General features: G+C 35.9%; 1 protein-coding gene across 1 annotated transcript; it reads left to right on the top strand.

Moving 5' to 3' along the window:
- Window positions 1-3,920: 3,920 nt before the first annotated feature.
- Window positions 3,921-23,316, top strand: LOC135689125 (transmembrane 9 superfamily member 4). Its single transcript, XM_065206247.2, has 23 exons — window positions 3,921-4,054; window positions 5,289-5,405; window positions 6,195-6,297; window positions 6,746-6,789; window positions 7,234-7,346; window positions 8,452-8,506; window positions 10,242-10,289; window positions 10,483-10,535; window positions 10,937-10,978; window positions 11,394-11,482; window positions 11,771-11,811; window positions 12,355-12,466; window positions 12,993-13,063; window positions 14,099-14,231; window positions 14,681-14,762; window positions 15,766-15,841; window positions 17,699-17,782; window positions 18,234-18,329; window positions 18,997-19,076; window positions 19,804-19,867; window positions 20,405-20,524; window positions 21,191-21,280; window positions 22,085-23,316. The coding sequence occupies exons 1-23, from the start codon at window positions 4,034-4,036 to the stop codon at window positions 22,232-22,234; spliced, it is 1,884 nt and encodes a 627-aa protein (XP_065062319.1). The 5' UTR covers window positions 3,921-4,033; the 3' UTR covers window positions 22,235-23,316.
- Window positions 23,317-25,011: the final 1,695 nt, after the last annotated feature.

Here is a 25,011-nt window from a genome sequence, read left to right as displayed (position 1 = left end):
CACTCCGAAAGAGAAGATTCACAGCTCACTCCGAAAGAGAAGATCCACAGCTCACTCTGAAAGAGAAGATTCACAGCTCACTCTGAAAGAGAAGATTTACAGCTCACTCTGAAAGAGAAGATGCACAGCTCACTCTGAAAGAGAAGATGCACAGCTCACTCTGAAAGAGAAGATTCACAGCTCACTCTGAAAGAGAAGATTCACAGCTCACTCTGAAAGAGAAGATTCACAGCTCACTCTAAAAGTGAAGATTCACAGCTCACTCTGAAAGAGAAGATTCACAGCTCACTCTGAAAGAGAAGATTCACAGCTCACTCTAAAAGTGAAGATTCACAGCTCACTCTGAAAGAGAAGATCCACAGCTCACTCCGAAAGAGAAGATTCACAGCTCACTCCGAAAGAGAAGATCCACAGCTCACTCTGAAAGAGAAGATTCACAGCTCACTCTGAAAGAGAAGATTCACAGCTCACTCTGAAAGAGAAGATTCACAGCTCACTCTGAAAGAGAAGATTCACAGCTCACTCTGAAAGAGAAGATTCACAGCTCACTCTGAAAGAGAAGATCCACAGCTCACTCTGAAAGAGAAGATTCACAGCTCACTCTGAAAGAGAAGATTCACAGCTTACTCTGAAAGAGAAGATTCACAGCTCTTGTTGGGGAGATGAGATGCAGCACGTTCTTGAATGTGAAATGAGTACCCCCGTTTTGGGGCCATTGCACGTATTATATATTTAGTATCAGAGAGGCATAGAGTCAAACAGAACTTTGCGATCGAATTTCAAAACTAATTGAGCAGTCAGAGCTTAACATTCACATTGACATGGGAGTTTGATCATAGCAGAAATATCTTTCATACTGAAAAACCTGCCTGGATTCTCTGTTGTTTTATGTTTTTCGTTTTTATTAAGGCTTCCTTTACTTCCAAAGGTAAGCAAAAACATCGAGAGTTTTATGACGCGGCCTATGTGTTCACCTAGAGTAGACATTCGATGGAAACAATGCAACCTAATTTGAACTGACCTTCGACACTAGAGCCAGACCAAGGCAACTTAATCGACTAAAACAATAGAAAACGTACCTTCAATTCAATTATTCAAGGCGGAAAGGAAAGCTTCGAGTTTTGATCTTCCCGTTTAACTATATCTACAAATAAGCTCCGAGGAAACCCCTAAATGAAAAATAAACGAAAATACGTCCTTTAAATATTTGCGTAAAACTCCTCAGAAATTGATGAAACTTGTTTAAATTGCTAAAATTACTGTTCTCAACATGTTTGCGAGATCTCGTTGTGTTCCCTGGCTTTGGGTGTTGAGGATGGCCGAGGATTTTGTAGGGATAATTCATAAGAATACGCATGCGTCCCTGCCCCTTGACGTTGATTGGCTCGAACAAATCATTAAGGGTAGAGTTTCACTATACCGGATTGCTATCGGAGCGGAGCAGAGCGGAGTAACTTTTACTCCAGAGTGATATTTAGGGTAGCAGTTATACTACGACGCTCCGCTCGCTCATTAGCCTGCATTCCTTTGCATTTCTGGTACACAAAATCCACCAGATTAAATTTTTTGATAGTATTTATAATCTATGTGCTGTTGCGAATTCGTTTTCAATAGCTATGCATAAAATGAAGAAAACAACCATGAAAACTGAGAGGGTTCGTAGGACGGATAGCGAGATTGTGTTCCATCTGATGTGTTAAAGTATGTTTTTCGTCCAAGGGCCACTTCATTGAAATTCGGGAAGAGATGAAATCCAAATACGAAAATGCTTTCACGATTTCGATTTGGCATTATCCAACAGCAACAAAATCTCAGAAAGCGCCATTGTTCACTATCGATCGAATTGCTTCAAGCAGAAAACAATAATCCTTTGTTTCAAAGTGGAGCATATCGGATTCGTGCGATTACACTACATAGCTCCGCTACGGAATGACTCCGGAGTGATTTCGTATCACCTCCAGAGCGGAGTGATTTCACTCCGCTAATCAGAGGGTTTTGTATCGGATTGGTGTGGCGTAGTGTAACTCAAACCCCTATCCGATATGAAAGTTACTCCGCTCTGATAGCAATCCGGTATAGTGTAACTGGCACCTAAAAGCCTTTTGTCTCAAACAGGGGCGAAACTACTGGGGGGGTATGGGGGTGCTGCACCCCCCCATTCTTCAAAAAAGCAGATTTTGTCGGGCAAATTTATGGCTGCTAGTGTATCTGTCGGGCAAATCTGGCAATTTTCTTTAGGACGCACTTTTATTGCTATTTTTTGCCCTAGGTTGGTTTTTTAATTCATGGTCTTTTTCCCCATCTTTTTTTCAATCTCCTCCCAGTTGGGAAAACAAAACAGAAACGAGGCAAGGAACAGCAACATATATACATTTCTGTCTTTCGTCCGTCCACTGATCAGCGCTTTCGTCTAGAGCTCAACGCGCACATGTTTATCTTCGCCTCGAGATGAAGTCTGAAGTATTGATCGACAGCAAAAGTATAGACAGAAAGTAAAGTGTGTTTGATGCGAGAAGGAAATGAACACTGTGTATACCCCTCCCCCCTACTTTTTGCAAAACAAGTGAGCTTTTTTCAAAATCTTTTGTTGTGATTTCTAAATTTTCTCTTGAGAAGCCCCCCCCCCCCTCAACGTTCCATCCTGCCTCGGAGCCCATAGAACACTGACAGTTTTAGAAGCATTATGAATCAAAGCATGAAGGATATACCATCTCGGAATACGTTGTTGAGAAAATCAATCAATATTTTCTTTTCCAAATGTATGAAACTTTCATTCATGAAATCAAACATGTTTTAAAAATTTAGGTCAGGACATTTGAAGAAGACATCATTTGGGTTTTTAAACATTTCATAACATCAACAGGAACAAAATAAAACTATTTACATAAACATGATCAAACGTGAACACCTTTTCATTACAACGTGGCGTGAACAACTGACTAATGCAACTTCGAGGTCTAGGAACGAGTGAAGGATTAACCGCGTGCTGCTCCTTCACAACAATACATCCATAAGGAGTTATGCCCCAAAATTCTCTTAAGGTTTTACACTTACGGTTCGAAAGTATTGCACCCTTCGCTAGAAAATGGTCATACAGACGCCAAAGTGTTTTAACTAAAAAAATTTGAATAGCCATAACAAGTAACAGAAAGTTTTAATCAGTTCAAGCGGGAAGTAATATAAAATTTATCAAGAAATTGTAGTTAAGATATGAATTGCAAAAAATCTTTCGAGTTTATTCTATTTCTGAACAATATCCATGATTACGAAAACATGAAAATTGAGCTTTGATGATAGGTATACCTGTAAAATACCTCCAATAAAAAACTTTTCTTTGCTTGAGGGATTTTGTTATGGTGAATTTAGATATACGTACTTTGTGCTTGGGTGTCTAAAAATATTGAAATTGCTTCCGGAGCAACCAAAAATTGAAAATGAAACTCAGAGAATGCAACTGAAGCTCTTTTTTGTTGGAACATTGTAATCTGCGTAGCTGTTTCTAAATTCCGAAATTTCCAAGCTGTGTTTTGGTGTTCCACTTTGATAAAATTGAGACCCTACTTAAATCTCTTTTTTGAATTGCTCTCTTAATAGCTAGGTGATTTAGAAAGTGAAGACTTTTTTTATAGAAAAGACAGGCCTTACAATTGCTTGCTTTTCGGAAACAAATGTTTATAGCCAACACCAGAAAAACTAGAGGCATATTTTTTGACTTAAAACAAACAGCCTGAGTCTAAAGACCCTCTCTCGGGCTTCCCGATGATTTCAGCCCTTGAGGCGATGTGCTCTAAAAATGAAGTTCATGTAGGACACGCCCTTTCATCAAGCATGCCACGCCCTTTCGTCGGGCAACTAAGCTTCATACCCCCCTAATGAAAATAGTGAAGTTTCGTCCCTGGTCTCAAACAATAGGAGTGAGACCTTATCTTCCCAACAAGCTCACTCTCTCTGAAAGTGGGCACCATTTCTACGGCACACTTTGTCATTGGCCTCGTTTCCAAATTCCCTGACTTCACTTGGAACAGTTGTCAAGATGGCGTTTTCCACAGCGAAGGTAATTTCTGTCTATCTTTTTTCATTTCTTGGTTTTGATAAACTTATTTGATGTCGGGAACTAACTGATATGCGTTTTTTAAGCATGTATCTTTATTTGTCTTTCCTAGCTATGTAATCTCTGGAAAAATCAGCCGAAGCTAAACGTAACTTTTTAGTTTTGTTTGTTTTTGAAAAGATAATATTTAACAAAAAGCAAGAACGGATGGCTCTTCATCAATAGATATGTCCCAGCAATGAATTAAGCAGAACGAGAAATAATGAAGCCTCGCGTTTGTTGTTGTTAAGCCTTTTTCGCAAGCAATTAAACCTGGAAGTAGATTATTTGTCGACGCTGGTTCGGCAGCTAAAATGAGCAACGTTGGTAACGTTTTCCCCAGTATAAGGCGCCCAAGTATACAGTCAAGTCCCAGTATAGGGATTGTCAATCAAAATTAAATTCCAAAGTGCCGCCAAAGCCGTTTCAGTGCGTTGTTATCGCGATGATAAATAGATATTTTGTTATTGCTAGCGGTGAGCAACGCGAATGTCCTTCATGTGCGGCTTTACAACATGGTCCCTTGCTGAAAATGTATAGCTGAATGTCTACTGGCCAAAAAGCCGTTGGTCTTGAAATAACTTCTATCTATCATCGTGACAACAATGCACCAAAACTGCTTTAGTGGCTTTGACGGTAGAATGGGCAAGGAACTGTCCTTGAGGAACTGGCTGCACTATAGACTCATAGAGTGTTGTATAATCTGGAAAATTTGCCACATGCATTTTCAAGATAAATTTTATCATAATTTGACTCGATATTTTATTCTAGAATATTGAAGTTAGAGATGAAATTCAGAATTACATGAAATAATTCTGTAGATTTAAACGATAGTAAACTTTGATATGAAGAACATTAAAAAAGAGATTGGAATTATAAGAGGAGTTGAAAAATTTTCTAGAAACTAATAAAACCAGCCCAAAAATAAATCTAATATGCTGGGAGTTGTAAACAGGGAAAGAGTAAAGAAGATATCAAGTAACCTATTCCACCTAACTCAACAGTAGGGAATCTATCAAAAGTAGCATGTGCTAGAATCGATGAAAATCTTTTGGTATAGAGTTTATAGAAGTTTTGTTTTGAAATTTAATGATCCAAAATGACTTTTTCTAATTTAAAAGTAATTATTTCAGCAGCTCATCATAAAACATTGCAATTGTTTGTTTTACACATTTAGATATAAATTCTTTTTTTCTAGAAAAAGTCTAAACTATATTTATGCATTTTCTTGTGCATTTTGGAAACAACAAACTCGTTTTACCTTCCTGGTGTTACACCGAAAGAATTTACGCCAGGACAACCAGTTGATATCAAGGTATCAAAATCATTTTTTTGTAAATTTTGGTCACAAAAATGCACTCATGATTCCCAAAATTTTTGAGTCTTGATTTGCTTTGAATCTTTTCTACAATTCTATTTTTTTTTTACATTACTATCATTGTATCTGATGTATTTTGAATTGGTACTTGTATGTTTTGTGAATTTTAAAATGAAAAACTGAAACTTTTAAAATTTTCAGGAGTAGTTCTGGAAATGAAAGTACGATCTTTAATGAAATGCTAAGAAAAGTAGGAATTTAACAAAGAACTCAGCATTTTACCTCCTATTTGCTTGCATAGGATTACAAAAACTGCTTGAAGTATATTGCTCAACACGCAGCTCAAGAGAATATTTAAGAATATTTAAGAATATTTAAGATAAATTGAAAATTGCAATAATACATTTTATGAACATAAGCAAGACCTTGTTTAATATAGGTCTGTTGGTTGTACACTTTCAGGGATGAATTTTCCTATTTGGGGATAATTTTTCAATAGATTCAAGCAGTTTCTATATTTGTGCTTAGTTTTCACAACCACTAAACTAACAGTATTTTTCAAATTAGAGCCAGGGTATGTAGCTGTGCCATAGCAGATTTTGATTAATGAGGGGGGGGGGGGGCTTGTGGTTCCTATTAAAATTTTAATTGGATTGGATAGGTGCAACTGGGCCAGAAGCCAAATTGCAATTGCTGTGATATAATTAACTTGTGTAAATGAATGTAAAACGTTTTCACACCTAAAGAGTCATCACACGAATTTTAGCAGTGATATTTATATTGCAGGCAGTTGGATTGACTAGTATAAAGACACAGCTGCCCTTTGAGTATTATGCATTACCGTTTTGTAAGCCATCAGGAGGTGTCAAATATCGTGTTGAAAACCTTGGTAAGTTTGCAACTTTTTATTTCTGTTCAATGTTCTTTCTGCAAAACCCAACAAGCTTTGTACAATGCTCTTTCTAAATGCACTAATGTTGAAAGAGGATTGCTTAAAAACTTTTTGTTAAATGAAAACTAATGAATGATGATCACTTCATGAAAAGGCATGATGGGCAAAGAGAATCCATATATATTAGACTAGAGTCAAGGGGATATAGGAGTAGAGGTAATTGGCCCCTAAATGTTACAAAAATATTTACCCCCTTATATTTTCTAGAATTGGAGTCAGTCATTGTTTTATTGATTAACAAAGAGAGCTTGTAAGTTTGTAGTGACTGGTGATGTCACTGAATAAAGTCTCCAAACTGAGCTGCAAGGAGAATACACTGTTCACAACTTTATAAAATAGTTGAAGAGTCACATTTTTATTTAAACCTATTTGTTCTTGATATTAGGTGAAGTTTTGCGAGGAGACAGAATAGTGAATACTGCTTATAAGGTAAGAATTTTATTTTATCTTTGAAAGTCCAGAGTAAATAAAAAGCGTCCTTTCAAATTCTATTTTCATATTTGTGTTCTAGATTGTGTGGGTTTGATACACTATTAAGGTTTTTGATATATTGGAAACATTTTTTATTCGTTTTTAAGTGATAAAAATGGATCTACCATTAGATTGGTTGGAATGTCTCAGCATTTTCGACCAGAATTATGCATACAATTTTTTTTTCAACCAAGCATCACTCTTTTTGAAAGGTTCCCATGTTTAGAGGTATTTATTAAATACTCTCTCTTCTCTTAATGCTGATTTCTAACATGGTATAATGCTTCTGATTTGGTATAGGAGATATGACCCCCAAAGCATTGTTAAATGCATTGACCCTATTTTGACATGATATGAGCCATAAAACACAAGTAACCTTTATCTTCTTACTTTATTTTGTAGATAGAGATGGATAAAAACAAAACATGTCACTCTGTCTGTTCTAAAATGAAGTTATCCAAAGAGCAGTCAGAAAAGTTAAGCAAATTCATTAAAGATGATTATACCATCCATATGTGAGTATAACCCTCTCATAATAATGTCTGTATTTAATTATACATTTTTCTAGCAAAAATATTTTCAATCAAACTTGAATTTTGGATTTGATGCTCACTGTTTGCAATTGTTCATAGTTTGTGAAACTTTTACTAATCAATGGGAGTTTTAGCACACCTATGAGAGTTTAAGCTTCAAAGTTTCATTCTAACTGTTAGCATGTTGCCAATCTTTTTGCGCTCACAATAATCTCAAGAATCATCCCTAAACAGTGAGTCCTCTAAAAAGATCCCCAGGAGCCTATTTTGCAAAAAAAATTGGGGTGGCAGCTTAGTCAAAGACTTGTGTTATGTTATTTCTGAATAAATGGTATTGTTATTTTTAACTACTAATTATATACTGCTTTTAAAATTTTGTTCTCATGTTTTTCCAAGTTTTTTCCTTTGATATTTGCTCTTTGATTTTAACCCCTCAACCTCCATTTTCCATTATTTTCTCTTTATAATACTTTGCCTCACAGTTTCCTGATGTTGACCTCATGCACTGCCTTTTTTGTACTCAAACCCATTCAGTAGATCTCAGAGACTTTTCGAAGGATTATCTAAGAAACACTTATGTTTCTTACTGAACAAAATAGCCCTATTGAGCCCAGGGGGTGGGGGGGGGGGCTTAATAGAGCTTTTATGGTATTTACCATTACTTACTATTGAAAAGTACAATTGATATACAATGTATGTGATTTAATGAATACAATACTACACTACAAGTGTTAAACCACCGGAAGCAGGTGTGTTAAATTTTTAAAGCAAAAATGCAATCACCATGTATAACACGAAACTATCATAAAATAAAGAAGTTTCAACTGGTTTTAAAGAAGGAGCTATTTGAAGACATAAGGCTTTAGGTCTGATTCTTTTTAGAATATCAAGCGTTAGAATTTTGATAATTATTTTGACGTTTTATACTCAGAGTGTCAGACGAAAAGCTTTAGTTGGTGTTATATAATTTGTTTTTTCAAAGTCAAATTTAAATTTTGTGCCACCAAGCTTTCTTTAAAAATTTTAATTTCTAATACCAATTTTTGTACAAGTATCAAGCAAACAATTAAAAACTTTTTCTTTAAAGGATTGCTGATAATCTACCAGTGGCAACGAAATTTAGAATGCTTGATACTGGCGATGCAAGTATATTTTTGTTTGAGTAAATAAGAAGTTTTCCATTTGATTGTCTCATGAAGTACAATTTTAAGAAATATTTTCGTTTGTTTTTTTGTTTGTTATATTACAAGGGTTTTGCAGACAGACTTGAAGAACCTTAGAGTAATCATTGCCACCTGTTTGAAGGCTCTTAGTTCGTTTGCAACTACACTTGCTAGTTGTGTATGATTTGAATAACCCTGGGCTATACTGGTTGCGTGGCAAAACGTTTTATTATTTGAATAACCTTAGGCCTTACTTCTTACTTCGCAGCACGCTTTGTAATTTGAATAATCCTGGGCTCTGCTGGTTGCGTGGCAACACGTTTTGTTATTTAAATAATCTTGGGCTCTACTGGTTGCTTGGCAACGTATTTTGATGGATGGTTACGAACCTCGGCAACTTTACAATGAGAACATTGAACAAGATAAAGTAACAATGGGTTTATCAGACAGATTTGCAACTTTGCACCTTTTTTTCCACTAAACTCTATCCAATTGCAATTCTTATTTTATCGAAAACAACACAAATAGTGCATTTTGTATGGATTTAGTTTTAAGCCGATAAGATCACAACTGGTATAAATTCTTTTGGCGAAGATCGAAGTTTCTTTATCTGCTTATTCGTGTGTTCTGTAAAAACTCAAACGTGCAATTATATGTTAGTTACCCACCTCTGGAATTGACTTTTTGTCTTTACAAAAAATATTTGAAACAGGAAATAAACAAATGTAATGAAAAAGAAATAAGTTTATTCCGATTGTTTGGCAATTTTTTAATTTGAAACAAAATCACCAGTCTATCTCAACCGTTAAATCAACTCCGTTATTGAATCAAGTTTTATAAATTTATAGTTTTGTTGGTTGCAATGGCAGTCATATTTCTCAAAAGCATGTGTTGTCGCAAGTGTAAATTATAGCAGTACTGTCAAACATTGCAATTTAATTGGTAACAGAGCAGCAGAAAGTATCGGAACCTGGGAACTAGATTCCCAGAAAAAATTTTCACTTGGCAGAAAATTTTTAGCAAAACTTGTTAAAAGGCAGCTATTTTTACATTAACAATCACATAAAATGAAAGCCAAAAAAGGTGGCTTATAAACAATGAACAGGTAACCAGATTAATCTTCCCTGAAGTTGGCATCTATTACCTTTGCCAAAGACAAAAAAGATGTAATAAACAACCAAATTGCGATATCTTATTTGAAATTTTCTCTAGACCCAACAAATAATGTAGAGAGCTATAGTACATAATATTTTCACCTCACAGAAAAATTTGTGTCCTGTTTCCCAGGTTCCCAGAAAAGAAAATATTTGTTGCAGCTCTGGTTGGTAAAACAGCCTTAAAATCAATAACAATGTTATTGCGTGTACACTGAAGCAGCTGTTTTGCTTTTGTTGCTGCAAGGAATGCATCAGTGCTGTATTCTTTTTCCTTCGTCTCTCTGTCTTGCTTCATGGCCTAAATCCCCGCTCTCTTCGGTTTTTTTCTTAGCTTGCTTCTCGTTGTCTTACAGTGTTCATTCTTGTTGTCCCGTTATTGATATCTTTAAAGCGGCATTAAGTTTGCTGCTCGAGGTTTTGGGGGAAGTATATATAATTACCATTTCATGTTTGTATCTGTAACTCCCTTCTTCTTTGTCTTCTGTTTCTACTAGAAATTTTTGGGTACTTTATCGTTCGGTTATCTTCTTTTAAAAAAATTTGCTCTTTCTCTTTAGGCCCAGTATGAACAAGGAATTAAACTTGGTTTCATCGCTAATGGAAAGGTTTGTGCGATCATTGTAATATATTTCAATTATTTACCTATAGAACTACCTATTTTATTTTCTCTTAACGAGCCACCTCATTTTTCAACAGTTTTATTCAGAAGTCAGTTAAATGCAGTTGTAAAGTGCTTATAGTTAATATCTTTTATACAGAAGCATCTTTAATATTTCTAATTACATTGCCTTTTCTTAGATCTACATCAATAACCACATGAGGTTTAACATGAAGTATAACGTTCATAGTAGGTATGTATGCGGTCACAGAGAATGTATTTTCATTCACATCCTTTTGTTAAATGTTTCTCACTTGAGATTTAATTTTCAGCAGGAGAGCATCTTCTAGAAAAAGTTTTATTCTCAGTGGAATAAGCTAATGATTCGAAGCCTGATTTTTTCACAATAGTAATATCTCTGGATCAAATTTGCATCTTCTCATTAATCAAGTAACCACTCAGATTATTTTCTTTTATCACGAAATAATGTTTTTATCATAAAAGTTAAACACTTTTAGTCCGCCAAGTTTCCTGGCTTACATAACCTTATAATGTGGATATAGGTAAACTCCCAGAAATTGTTTATTTCAAGTATTGCCTATTCTTTCTATTTAATGTATTACTAATGCTTCTTTTTTCAAATCTTTTTCTCAGTACGAAGTACATGCTTGTTGGATTCGAAGCTGAAGTAAGAAGGTATTAATCAACCTCATTGCTTTGTTTTCGAATCTTGCGATTTTTCTCGCATGCTATATTACAGAACATGACACAATTTTGTTTGCCGTACTTCTGCATGCTCAAAAGAAAAGAAACCTGATTGGTAGAAACATACCAAACAAGAAGTGACTTTTCTATATATGGTTAAAGCCATATATGGTTAAAGTCTTAGCCATCGTTTTTGCCAACATCAAATGCTTCCTATTTTGTTAAGAGCTCAGCTGAGAAGTGAATTTGGCCTGTTATGCCTAATTTTGAACCGAGAAAGTAAAATTTTCACAAAGAAGAAGAAGAAGTGGTATTTCAGTGAGATCTGTGAAACTGAATGTGTGATGTTTCTACTGTAAACATTCTACTGCCAGTTTTTTATTTGCCCATTTCTTTTTTGTAACAGTTTGAGCTCAGGTAGTGTGGAGATTGGAAAAGATGAACAATGTAAAATTGGCAAGGAAAAGTTGTCCCCGCAGGAGATCAAAGAAAATGGTAAGAACCCCACGATGAATTTATAGTTTTACTCTCAGATATATCAGAATCGATAAATATAACTGAACTATGAAGGCAAAAAGATTGGGAATATTCTTATGTAGAGAAAAGGGACTAAGTAGGACGAACTCAGTTGAACAAATTCAAAGATAAAAATGTCATATGCTATTGTTAGTCTCGAGTTTCTTTACATGACTTCATGATATCGCCATTCTGCAATTATTGTTTTGAAATTATTTCAAGAATTGTTTCAAGAAATTATCATAACCAATTTTGGTTTTATTGCAGAGGAAACTGAAATCCTTTTCACCTATGAAGTTGGATGGGTGGTAAGTTAAAGATGTAGATATTTTTGTGATGATAGATCGAAAAAGAATTAAAACTGTAATGGGAGCTATGAATTCAGTATAGGAAGCCAGGGGTGATTGATGACAATCAATGAACAAAATTTGATACAATGAAATAACGACTTTGTACAAGAAATGAATATTTGGTACGACATTTCGGGCATATCAGGTCAATGTGATATTTCTGCCTAATAAAGTATTTCTGCCAGAGCATAAGATAATCTTGCCAGAGGAGGTATCCAGCGTTGGCAACTTCTGTGTCCGAATACCTCTCATTTAGGTATTAAGACTGAAAGATAGCACTTGTGTTTTTGTGATTCAGATTTGCCCTTGCAGTACTGGGTATATCTTCTCCTCATTTGAAATGCTCGTAGCACCTTTTTCGAACTGCTTTTTACATTTTTTTACAAATAAAGTTTTCACCTTAACAACAATTTATAGTTTCGATACTACTGAAGACTTGAATATGGCTAGTTTTTCAAGAATTAGTATAAATCTTTGTTATTCGTTCTGTTTCTCTTTTAGAAAAGTGACTTGGCCTGGTCATCTCGATGGGATACATACCTTTCAATGAATGATGTCCAGATTCATTGGTTTGCAATAATCAACTCGCTTGTTATTGTGCTGTTCTTATCAGGTATGTACTCGGTGAAGTCAGATACTGATAGAATGTTAAGTTCCATGTTTGTTTGTGTGTTCAAAACAGTTTTAATGCTTGGATACTTTCAAAATGCACTCATAGGTCATTTTCCAATTTTCCAATAGTTGATTGGTTTGATGTTAGGTCTAATTTGGCAGATTACCGACTGCAATATTTTTGCTGCACAGTTAGGGAAGGAAAATTATTCTCCTTCGTTAGCCCCTGCATTTTGCATAAAAGGCAGAAGGGCCATGTATTTAGAAACGTGTTTACGGATATTAAGGATCGTCTACATAATAAATTATATGCCTAAGATATTATATAAAATCAAAGACTTTTTAACAGAAAGAGTTCATTCTCTCTTTGGAGCTCCTTTTTAAGTTACTGATCTGTTACCAGCATTCCACTGGTATCTAGAGTGATAACCTACCTCAAGCAACAGCCATTCATATATGTAATGTCAAACGTTTATATGTTGTTACTAGAATTGGAGGTGTATTCAAGTGACGTATGTTTGTTGTAGGAATCATTGCAATGATCATGATCAGAACTCTTCGACGTGATATTGCTAACTACAACAGAGATGATGATTTGGTAAGTAGCTGCTTGAATCAGAATGAATCATTTGGATCAAAAAGAATCACTCGAATCAGAATGAATCGAAATGAGCTTTTGAATCATTTTCTTAATTAATCGATTGAATCAGAATGAGCCACTAGAATCACAATGAGCCACTAGAATCACAATGAGCAAACTTGCATAGATCGGACTAAATTTTCTATGATATCATTTGAACAATTTTTTTGCGGTACAGATTTAGATTGTGCAAAACTCTATAATGACGACATGTTTCGGATAATTGGCAGAGCCCGGTCGTCCTTCCATCTAGCAGTTTTGGAGTCGATCTACATACAAACGAAAAAGCCGCCATTGTGTAGACAGAAGGAGTTCATTTTCTCTCTTGGACTCCATTGGTAATTTTTCTTTAGGCTCGCGGCACTGATTGGTCAACCATTACCGGTCTTGTGCTTGCGTTTTTCTGATTGGCCTATTTTGATCCACAACTGGGTATATATTTTTCATCGTGTTCTTTCGGAACCTTATTCTGACGTTTTATGCGCTGAGGAGTGTCAGACGAAAAAGCTTTTAGTATGTCGTAAAATGTTTGCTTTTTTCAAAGCCATATTCTGTCATTTGTAAAAAGTCTTTCAAAAAACATCTTTGTACATTAGATGGCATCAACCTGTTTGATTAAATTGAGCAGCTGATGCTATTTAAAACTAAGCGGTTGTGCCAAACCCAGTCTTAGATGTCCAAAGAGTACCAATCCGCATATTCAGCATATCTGAGGAAGGCCTCCTTTTTAACCTCTAATTAATTTATGAAATTGACTCCTTTGGATTCCCCTTCATGCAGTAAGATTGCAAGTGCACCACACAGTCCAGTAATATTTGTCCAATGTCCTCTATTGTGATGGAAATTAGTAGGGTATATCTATTATAGATGGGAGAGGCTATGAAATCAATCAATATTCTTTTTCACTTTCGTATTGTGCTTTACTTTTCTTTGAGTTGAGCCTAAAATCTTTTTAAACAAGATTGTTTATTTTAATTTTCTTTACTTTTCTAGGAGGATTCCGCCGAAGAGACAGGCTGGAAACTCGTCCATGGTGATGTGTTTAGGCCGCCAAGATGGCCAAAGCTTTTGGCTGCACTACTTGGCTCGGGTGTTCAGATATTCAGCATGGTGCTTATCACTCTTGGTAAGATGCAGCAAGACCTATCCATCTTTCAAATCGTCATTGTACCCTACACCAGTTTATGCAAGTTTGAGCGACACACCCTTTTGGATCAGGTTTAACTTAATTTTCAGAGGAAAGTTACGAATGATTTCTTCTCGATAGCTACGAGAATAATCTTATCATTGCTGTGAGAGGGGGGGGGGGATTTTCATATACCTTATTTTTCTAACAACTGCTACTTTTCCTACAGTGACGGAGCTGATTGTTGTCCCGAAGCCTTTTTCAGGTTGCGGATTTCTTCAGCATTTTTCGAAGTAACTGTCCTCGTAAACAAGGTCTTCGAGGGATTAGATTTTATCTTAGAATTTCTCAATAGATATTATGCTTTGAATTCTCGTCGTTGAGATAAACGTGTAAACAAAACTAAACCTCTTCATCCAAAGACTTGCATCTTTATTTTTCGTCTTCAGTGTTCGCCATGTTTGGAATGTTATCTCCGGCAAGCAGAGGAAGTCTAACAACTGCTATTCTCTTTGTTTATGTATTTATGGGGTATGGTCGATTTTGATGTCTTCATCTCGTTTATCAATTTTCAATTACCATTTTAAAACGCTATTCAGTATCCCTGAAAAGATCAGTATTCAGTATCAGTATCTCTGATAAACGCCGCCCTCTATTAAATGCCGCACCTTCAGCCAATCGTTTGGAAAAACGCCGCCCTCTATTGAACGCCATCCATTTGGAACCTTTAAACGCCGTGGCGTTCTTAACAGTGTATAAGTCTGATTTAAGTCTCTAATTAAACCAAATTAAACCTACGAAAAAATCATTAACTGCTCAGAGAAGATGACTTAAAATCGCAAAAAAATAATTATTTTTAAATGATAAGCTAATCAGTACTTATTCTTTTCTCTCCCTTTGATTTGAATGTATTATAAGATAAATTCCTTAACCATGACCTATTTAAATGTTATCCTTTATTGAATATTGACTTCTTAACAAGGACCACCCTCTCCTCTCCCCGCCAGTCGGCTGATGCCTTTTAAAGGCTTTTTAGATATAAGAAGTGATTTTCCCAAAAGTATTTAGCAAATATTTTTCTTTAAATTCTTTGAGTAGACGTTCATTGTAAGCCGAAATTCTTTGAAATGTTTTTGAGGGAAATGAGTTTTTCCCACTCATAAGCTGAAGTATCTTGACAATGATGACAATTTTTGAATTTCATTATTCATTGACAGTGTCAAGACAGTATTCAATCTTTCAGTTTTTTATGTTTCTATTGTTGTTAAGAACATGATTCCCGTAAGCGTTAACAATTTGTAATGATTTAAAGGCGAAGCTGCACTCCCTGATCCTTGCTAGCGATTATCACAATCCACTGCTTCAAAATCATAACATTGTTTTATATTGCCATATATTGTATGATGATTAGAAAAACTTTCAACCACATCAAATCTTCCATCAGCTAACTAAAACGGTTATTTATACGCGTTTTTATCAGGTATGTATGCCTTTCGCAAAATGAGTTACACTGCATCCAACTATTTCTGTTTAGGGTTTTTGCTGGCTTCCATGCTGGACGAATTTACAAGACGTTGCGGGGCAGTCATTGGAAAAGCTGTGCACTTCTGGTAAGCTTGCCAAACTGGCCTATGAAGCCTTCGTGCGTTTAAAACACCGAACAGATAACTGAAACCATAGAAATTTAGAAAGTTGCTTTCGCTTGGAATATAGCCACAAAATGCAACTTCTATCAATTACCTGAAAAGATCAGTACTTGAAAATTAAAACTTTTCTTTCATCATTTCTGCTGGCAAATAGAAGTTACAGAGATATAATATTATACATGTAATGAGAAGGTTTTTTAGCTAAATTTTTAGTAAAAGGGCTGCAATATATGCTGAACGTATTTGTTAGATCTTGTTATCATTACTGTTTATTACTTTTGCTTTAAAGGTGAACTGACACGCAAAATTAACTTGACCTCAAATGAAAGCATATCGAGCAAAAATACCTGGTACATTATTATTTTTTTAATATTCAACACAGTTTTCGAGTTATTGAGCGTCAAAGTTAGCTACCGAACATTTCCCGAGCACGGACGAGTTTGCCCGAGCCTTCCGCATAATCGTGACGTCACAAACACCATGTTCACATCACTTGAACAACACGGCAGTCTGGAGGGTGGTACTTTCATGACTTTGCGGATGAGCATCGATACATTAATTGAGTAGGTTTTGGCTCCATTCTGACAATGTGATTGGAAAACAGATTATGACTTCTTTACAAACCTTTCATAACAAGATTTGCAAGAATATCGTATTATTCAACGCGTTTGAGGCCCTTCCTCCGTCTTGCAGGACCCAGTGTGTGACGGGCCAACATATCGAATAATGGTAGCGATAAAATATTGGCAGGATTTTTTATTTTCTGGAAACCTAAGTAAAATACTTATATTTTGTTAAATACGGCTGCTGTTTGACTTATTTATCAGGGCTTCCCCCCTCCCCCCAAAAGTTAATCTCTGGTCTTTGATCCTGGTTTACTTCAATATACGCAGTAAAGATTTCGAATTAAAGTCGCTCATTTTCGGCATATTTGTTATTCAATCACATGAAAGATTTTCAGGGGTTATGCACCTGGTACGATCGCTTCGCTATTTGCAGGATAACAACTTAGTAAAATTTTCAACTCCGAGGCCGCTGCCCTCCTGTAACTCGAGTGAACCGATGAGTTTGCAAACCCAAAATAAAATAACGTTCATGATTTATATGGATGTATATCGAAGTAATAATATATTGAATTTATTCGAAAAAGAAGCTAGATTCATGATAAAATGAAAAGATTCTTACATTCGTCCGCATGATTGACTTCAGAATTGAGAATTTCTTCGAGCAGCTAAAAGTGCCTATTCCTTCCAAACATAAATTCCCTCCTAATATAACGCAGTACCAGCCAGCACATATCCTTCGTACATTTCATTAGCCTCGAATTTTCATGAGTCTTGGACCAAAGGCTACGTATATCTCCTCGAATAGTAACTGAACAAGGTGAACTGAACTGTCCAGTCCATGCGTGATTTCCATTCAAGGAATCAAAACATGGTGTTTGTGACGTCACACGCACTGGGTCACATGAAATGCCGACAATGGTCGAACACTCAACGATAATTTCATGACATTTAGGGCGGAATTGCGTCAAAACGGACAATAATAATTAACCGAAAACTTGAAATTAAGATTCCATGCATCGTTTTCTGCATTATATCAAAAAATAGTTTTGCGTGTCAGTTCACCTTTAACAGATAACCATCGGTTTGAAAAATTCATTTTTGCGATTTCATTTACCAGTCTTCAAGTGATCATTATTTTAACTCTGTGCTGTTAAGTTATTTCGACTTAGGGCCTTTGAGTGAATACACATACCGTCGTAAAACTTATGCATTTTTCGCTCATTCTTAGTAACCCTTTGTTTTGTTGTTTTTTCAGACCTCTTTGTTGTACCCTGGCATTGTTTCTGGTACAATTTTCTTTCTCAATTTCTTCATCTGGTCGAAACATTCATCAGGAGCTGTAAGTATATCAAGATGTGAATCATGAGTTTCTATATGAACGTCAGATCCTTTGCTGAGCTCGCCCCTAAATATATTCTCAAAATCTCATGCCCTCCATTGACCACTGCCCTCCAATAAACAGTATTTAAAAATTATTTTGTCCTAAAAATGTTCTTTTCAATCAAAATTCTTTTAGCTTTAACGACTTTTGAACTGACCTGTGCAATGTTCAAATATTATCCTAACACACACGTCTGTCTATAAGCTGGAAAGTTGTTCTCGTGGAAAGACGCTCTCTCTAATAACTCTATATAAATCTTAGATTAGCTTGGTTAGACACTGAGCAGTCCGCTGACGAAACCAAACTTTCGAGATGTTCTGAGAAATACAGAGTTTTATCTTAAGAAGACTGTTAAAAGACTTAATCATTACAAGGCTCTCTTTGTTATATGAGACAATCTCCTCCGCAGATTCCGTTTACGACGATGCTAGCCTTGCTTTGTATGTGGTTTGGCATCTCAGTTCCACTAGTCTTCCTTGGATCATATTTTGGTTACCGTAAACAAGTGAGTGATACCTTTACATCAACAAAAACTGGCTTATCTAGTATTTTTATCTCTCTAGACAGAAGTCACCATTCTGAATCAATTATTCCGTTTATCATAAGTACTTTTTCTGACATGTGAAGTATTGTTTGAGTCATAGCTTTCGCTATCCCAACACATGCTCTTTCTTTTCCATATCGTTTCAAAAGAATTATTCCATAGCGAAAACGTTTCCATAACCCACTAGATTTTCTCTTAACAAAGCGTTAGTCTCACCGAACTAGATATACCTATTGCGATAGTTAACGTAAAAACCTGAATATATAATTATATATTAAGGTATATTACATATTTTGTTACTATATGTTATAAAATTGGGAAAGTATTTGATAATACCAACTCCCAATCTTCCACAAACTAGATTTAACTGTTTTTCATGATGTTCTTAAACGCTTTCAAACGTCTTATGAAATGCAGTAAAGTTAATATATCTTGGTTGTATTGTAAAAATTAACAGTCCGATTTATTATGGATCTATTTGCTACACCTGAATACTAAAGACAACATGCTTACTATTTATTTGTAACAAAGTAAATTATTGGCATTTTTATTGTCATGATCCGTATGTAACTGTAAACGAATTAAATGACCTTTTTACATTTACGTCACAAGACTTATTAACTTTTAGCCATTTGAACACCCAGTGAGGACCAATCAGATCCCAAGACAGGTACCGGAACAAATCTGGTACATGCATCCGGTGCTTGGGTAAGATATTTTATACTGGGCAGTGCAATCTTTGCATGGGGCTAAAGTTCAAGGGGGGAAGCCACCACTTTATTTTATGTGTAAATTGGCAAGTGAGAACGTTGTAAGACCTTTTAAAAGTTTTTGAATTGGGACCATATCCTCTGTAAGAGCATGATAGGCTACCTCTAGATGAGCAGAACCATTTTAATTTATAGTCAGGAACGAAGAGAATTCAATGTAGCCAAATGGAATTTTGAGATGAATCATTCAAATTTGATTCATCAGTATTTATCAGATTTAATTATTGAAATTGTGAAATTTATGATTTGACCGACATTTCAACATCTATCATAAAGGGTCCAAAAAACTGTTGCATGAAATGTTTAAATTGATGGCAATATCTTTTTATCGCCAATACTTTTCATATTTATCAAAAGTATCAGCATTGTATGCTTTGGGTGGGAGACCAAGAATGGAGTTGCCCGGAGTAAATAACAACCTGATCGCTTTTTGAACAAAATTTTTTATTTCTAAGTTAATATTTGCCCCTCTCAGTAATTCAAGACGTGCTTTGTCTGTTTTAAGGTCTAACAGTTTAGATATGAAAATTTAATTATGAAGGGGTAAAAAAATAGACAGATGTAGCTATATGTTTATATTTTAATCTAAATTACTATCATCAGACTTTTCATTTCATTTGAAATTGCTTTTCTAAATAATAAAATATTCATATTATGTTTTTCAGGGTGCTTATGGCAGGCATACTCCCATTTGGAGCTGTATTTATTGAACTTTTCTTTATTCTGTCTGTAAGTTTATTTTCCAGTTCTTCTAGTTTTTTCTATTTGGTATAGTTTTGTGAATTTATGCAGGTAATCCTCAACTATATTTTCCATTTTAAATATGAACCTCTGGTATGTTTCATGACAGTATTAACTCGTTTGTCATCATTTGAAGCTGGAAATAAAGCTTTAAGGTGGGGTGCATTGAGCAAGTTCTCAAAATTTGGGGGAAATTGATAAAACTGAGAATAAGTGAACAAGAATCCAGAAGAATTGGTTTTCCAAAATGCAAGGATTTTTATAATGTTTCATTTTTTATGACGCAACATATTCATTACAATTTTAACCTAATTTATTACAATTAAGTGCATAGAGCAAATCCTCCAAATATGGGGGAAATTTTTCAAACTAAGAATAATGCAAGAAAGACATGTTTTTTAAAAAACACAGAGAGTTTAAGTATTTTTCAATATTTTGAAGAAAACAAAGTACAACTTTATTTTTTACTTTGCAGCTGATTTTCATTTCGCTTTTATCATTTCAAAATTGTCTCTTTTGTTTCAGGCAATATGGGAGAATCAGTTCTACTATTTATTTGGGTTCCTGTTCTTAGTTTTCATCATATTAGGGATTTGCTGTTCAGAAATTGCCATAGTTATGATTTACTTTCAACTCTGCGCCGAGGTGAGATAAGCTTTCAATTCAGTCGCATTTTCATAACTTAATCGAAACAGGGCCAATACAGAAACGAGGACTGATTTATTTTTGCTGACACAGTTTGAAATATCAGTAATGAAATATCATAACGAAATGAACTATGTTTTTTGGCATGAGCTTTCGAATATTAGTATAAAATTCATAGGTATCATCTATAAATTAGTTATCATCTAAAAATGTTCCCTAAATTCCTGGCTACTCATTTCCCTCTGTTCTGAGAAGAAAACATAGACTTTGAATGAAAATTTTCCTTTGCCGTCTATAGTCGCCTCCGCAGTTTAGATATGCCCTCGCAGTAGTACGTATGCCTTACGGATTCAACAAAAAATGTGGTGAAGCCTAAAGAATACACAAATAAGAAAGAAACACAAAGAGGATAATCATTATCAGTTTTGCATATTGACCCAGAAATGGTCTCTAAAGGAATTCATCAAACCTTCGCCTGGGGAAGTCGTAGAAATAATCGTATCCCTGACGAAACTCTAGAATCCGAATATTTTCGTTTACGAAGTTTTCATTTTTGATAGGAGAACAGGATTTAGGGGAATCCTTGTTCGCAGCTTCGAATCCTGCTCTGGTCTTCTCACTCGTCCAGAAAGTTTTCATTTGCATTTTTTGTTTGTGTTCTTTCAGGATTATCATTGGTGGTGGAGATCTTTCTTAATGGGTGGTTCAAGCGCTCTGTACCTAATCGCATACTGCATTTTCTACTTCTGGACAAAGGTATTGTACGAGGCACTGCCCCCTTTGTTTTTTGTTATGTCTTTCTTGCATCGTTGTCTGAATGAGTCAAGCTTTAAGCTGGCTAACAGTAGGTTATCGAAGAAATGTTTCCTCTAGTTAAAACAGAGTTTCTCTACATCCCACAGACATTACGTTCCACCGTAACACTGTTAGATAGTTGGTTAGATAGGATAAATAGACTTTGCAGCACCCTGATAGAGGGAAAATTCATAGATTAGTAACAATTGCCGCTTACAACCACCCCCCCCCCCCCTCCCCCTCCCTTCAAATATATACCAACACTAGTATCGTGACTGCATTAGTCTACAAATCGAATATTTAGATCGACAAGAGTGTAATAACGAGCTTTAACTAACAGTAATAGAGGATGCACAGGCTAACACTTGGAAATCAGCATATTTATGTATTTGTGTCAGAATAAATCAGCATTTCAAAAATAGTTTTTGACTGGGTTTAACATGGCGAAACATTGATAAGCATAATTTTATGTCAAAACTCGCATATCAATCGGTTTGTATAGTGACGCTGTGAAAGATGTAAGGATAAGAGGTGACAAATAGCTCCAATGTTTTTCAGATTTTTACAAGATTCTTTTCATATTAACTACGAAAAGAAAGGAGGCTAGAGATAACTTTGCCGAAGACACACGCGTTGTAGGCAGCATGGGAGGGAGGCTAAGTAGGTAGCTTGGAGGCTAGGTAGGCAACTTTAGGGGTCCAGCGAAAAGAAAAGCGAAAGGCACGTGCAATGACTATGATTGATATACCTTTTGTTTTCTTGCAGCTACATATCGTCGACTTCGTCTCCAGTTTGCTGTATTTCTCGTATTCACTGCTGATGGTTATTGCTTTCTGGCTGCTCACCGGATCCGTTGGTTTTTATACCTGCTACTATTTCGTTAGAAAAATTTACGGAGCCGTCAAAATAGACTGAGTTATAATAGACATCGAATTAGACCTGGAACATGCATCATCAGCCAGGCCTGAAAAATTAGTCAGCGGGTCGGCATGGCTGATAAAAATGACATTTTCACCACCGTAGGGTGATTTTGGCCTCGTAGTAAACAAGGTGCGAATTCCTTATTACATAGGGTCTCGTAAATAGAAAATTACACCCTGTGTCTCTGTACGCGTCATAATATGGTATTCTGGAGCGATGTTGATATTTATATATTTGATCAAATTTTGCTGATGTGAATCGGAACCATTTTTCTGTGATCATGGTGAAATGTGGTACGAAACATGGCTGTGACGTCACAGTGAGCATGTACAAGGGCGATTCTGTAGGGGATTTGCCTTTATGGTAGTATCTAGGGTGGGGTTAAGGTGGGGTTTGACATAGTGTAGAATGTAGTTCATTGTCCCATATTTCTCAACGAGCAAGTACCCACTTTTCTCTACGAAAAGTACCCATACTTGTCTTTTAGCGAAAAGTTTCCATAAAGAAACACGAATCAAGTAGGAGCATGAATCAAGAAATATGAAACAAGTAGGGATTTCATGGCATTACAAAGAGTGCATATGATATGTCGATGGGGGCGAAGTACCCCACCAAGACACAGAAACTGCTGCTTTTTACCTGTAACTGTCCCTTTCCTTAGCATTTTACGTTTAAAAGTACCCTGCCTCCTTCAAGACGATTTCAGCACCTACGCCTTCACAAGGGCGAATCTACTCCTTTCTTCCTTACAGACATACACAATTTGCATTTCAAGACGACAGTACCGCTTACGGACAGTTCCTTGCAGTATGCATATCTTTTCTAATTCTATAAAATCCTGTGGTTGAAGTTACACTTACAATATAATTCAAACAATTTTTATGGTTTAGTATGCCAGTAAATTAAGAGCTTACGATGAATAGATGGTTTTGCACACTGTTTAATTAAACTAACGGTATTTTGTCAGCTAGGTTCGTTTAGTGTTTATTTCCTGACAGTTTCGTCTCTCCCGAATTCATCTGCATTGTGTGTGATTTTATTCATATTTAGATCCTCTAAAATTTTAATCGTTTAAACAGTCCTTTTTTGACTATGCTCTTGCTTTACTGGTTAAGACTCAGTAGCGGAAATTATGTGGTATGGGGGGCTCGCCCCCCCCCCCAATCAGCGATGTCATAGGAAAATTCAGGCTTTTGTCGGATAATTGACAACCGTTTAACGTTTCAAAATTACTTCAAGAAATCGTTCTGAAAAGAAATTTTAAACTAATCTAAGGGGCGTAGTTGCCCAGGAGCCTCTTTAACCTCTCTCTGCCCATTTTACAAAATTTGAACATAGCATAGCTGATTAAGTATTAGCCAGTACTAAATAATCAAACAAACAATATATGACCAATATCAAAACTGCTAGTGAATTGTATATTTAATTTCGATTCCGTAAAGATTAGCCAAAATTTCCATCGGATTCTTCCAAATGAAAGTTATTTTCAAGTATTTCCCACTGAAGAAAACAAGATTAAATGCATAAAATGAACATCACAACTACAATCGTGTTGTTATCATGAACGACTTGTCAAAAGTGTAATCGGTCCGCTTCTTGTATCATCAATTGTCTTAGATGAGATATCGATCTTGATATCAAAAATTACAAATGGATTGTTCTCTTGCTACTTAATCACGGCGTGGTCAGCAACAATTTCTTAAGGGCCCCGCCAAAAAATCACCTATTTTCATCAAAATGTGCAGTTTCCTTAAAATTAGACATGACGCAAGATGTTTTCTTGTCGGAAAATCGTAGGCATGGGCCCCCTCTCTCCTCCTAAATGAAAGCATGAATTTCCGCCACTGTTAAGACTTCATCTACACAATTATTGCTAATTAATTGATATGGCTAAAAATTGCTGCAAAATATGTTTCCTTCAGGTCCATCCCCAACATAAAATAAATTAGAGGCAGAGTAAATCATTTCACAAACATATGTGATTAAGCATGTCAAGTCAAGACAATCAAGAGCCTTCAAGGTAGGGGTATCTGATTAAAAAAAAACGACGATCAATAATGAGGTACAGGGGCGGCGCTAAGAAATTCAGAATGAGGGGGCTCAAGTTGATAACACTATTAGACTAAAAAGACAACTTTTTAAAAACGCACTGAAATGCTTCACCACATTTTATGCCTATGAGTTTATGGGGCAATCGTTATGGTAGCAGTACATTGGAAGGGCGGCGAGAGGTTGTCGGGGGCCTTAGGTATATTCAAAGAGGAAGCTTCCTTGCGAACGAAGCGAGCAGAACATTTTTGCAACCACGCCCTCTAGACTAGCTTAAAATACATTTCAGAATATTCCATGCGGTCCTTTTTTGCAAAAATTTTGCAATTTTTAAGGCGCGGTTTTTTGCGTTTGATTAATTCCAGTCTTAAACTGGAATAGGGCACCATAGACCCCGGCTTTTTATCGAAATATTCTTTGCTTCTATTTCTAGTTTCTTCTATTCTTTTTAATCTCTTAAAAACACTTTTGCAAAAAGGTGGGGGCTGGAGGCCCCCAGTCCCCCACTTGGCACCGCCCATCACGTTGAAAAATTCGCGAAAAATTTCAGTTCTGACAATATTGAAAACTTTTCAATACCGTTAACAGGCGCGCAACTACGGGGGGGGTCCTGGGGGTCCAGACCCCTGCCCTTTTTCTCGAAAGGGGAAAAGTGCCCTTTTTCCTGGAAAATTGCTTGAATATTTTAACTATTACGCTAAAATGGTTGGTCATACAGTAAA

Source organism: Rhopilema esculentum, chromosome 9, assembly GCF_057945365.1.
Source record: "Rhopilema esculentum isolate cy_ngs chromosome 9, ASM5794536v1, whole genome shotgun sequence".
Taxonomy (NCBI): Eukaryota; Metazoa; Cnidaria; class Scyphozoa; order Rhizostomeae; family Rhizostomatidae; genus Rhopilema; species Rhopilema esculentum.
Note: the sequence above shows the minus strand (reverse complement) of the source record. Positions and strands in the feature narration are given on the sequence as shown.

What these genes read in the sequence shown, in the direction of transcription:
- LOC135689125 (XM_065206247.2), top strand. Translation starts at nt 4,034, where the DNA reads ATGGCGTTTTCCACAGCGAAG. An exon ending in ATATCGTGTTGAAAACCTTG is followed by an intron (nt 6,298 to 6,745) that starts GTAAGTTTGCAA and finishes TCTTGATATTAG; the next exon opens with GTGAAGTTTTGCGAGGAGAC. An exon ending in TTTGTTTATGTATTTATGGG is followed by an intron (nt 14,763 to 15,765) that starts GTATGGTCGATT and finishes ATTTCTGTTTAG; the next exon opens with GGTTTTTGCTGGCTTCCATG.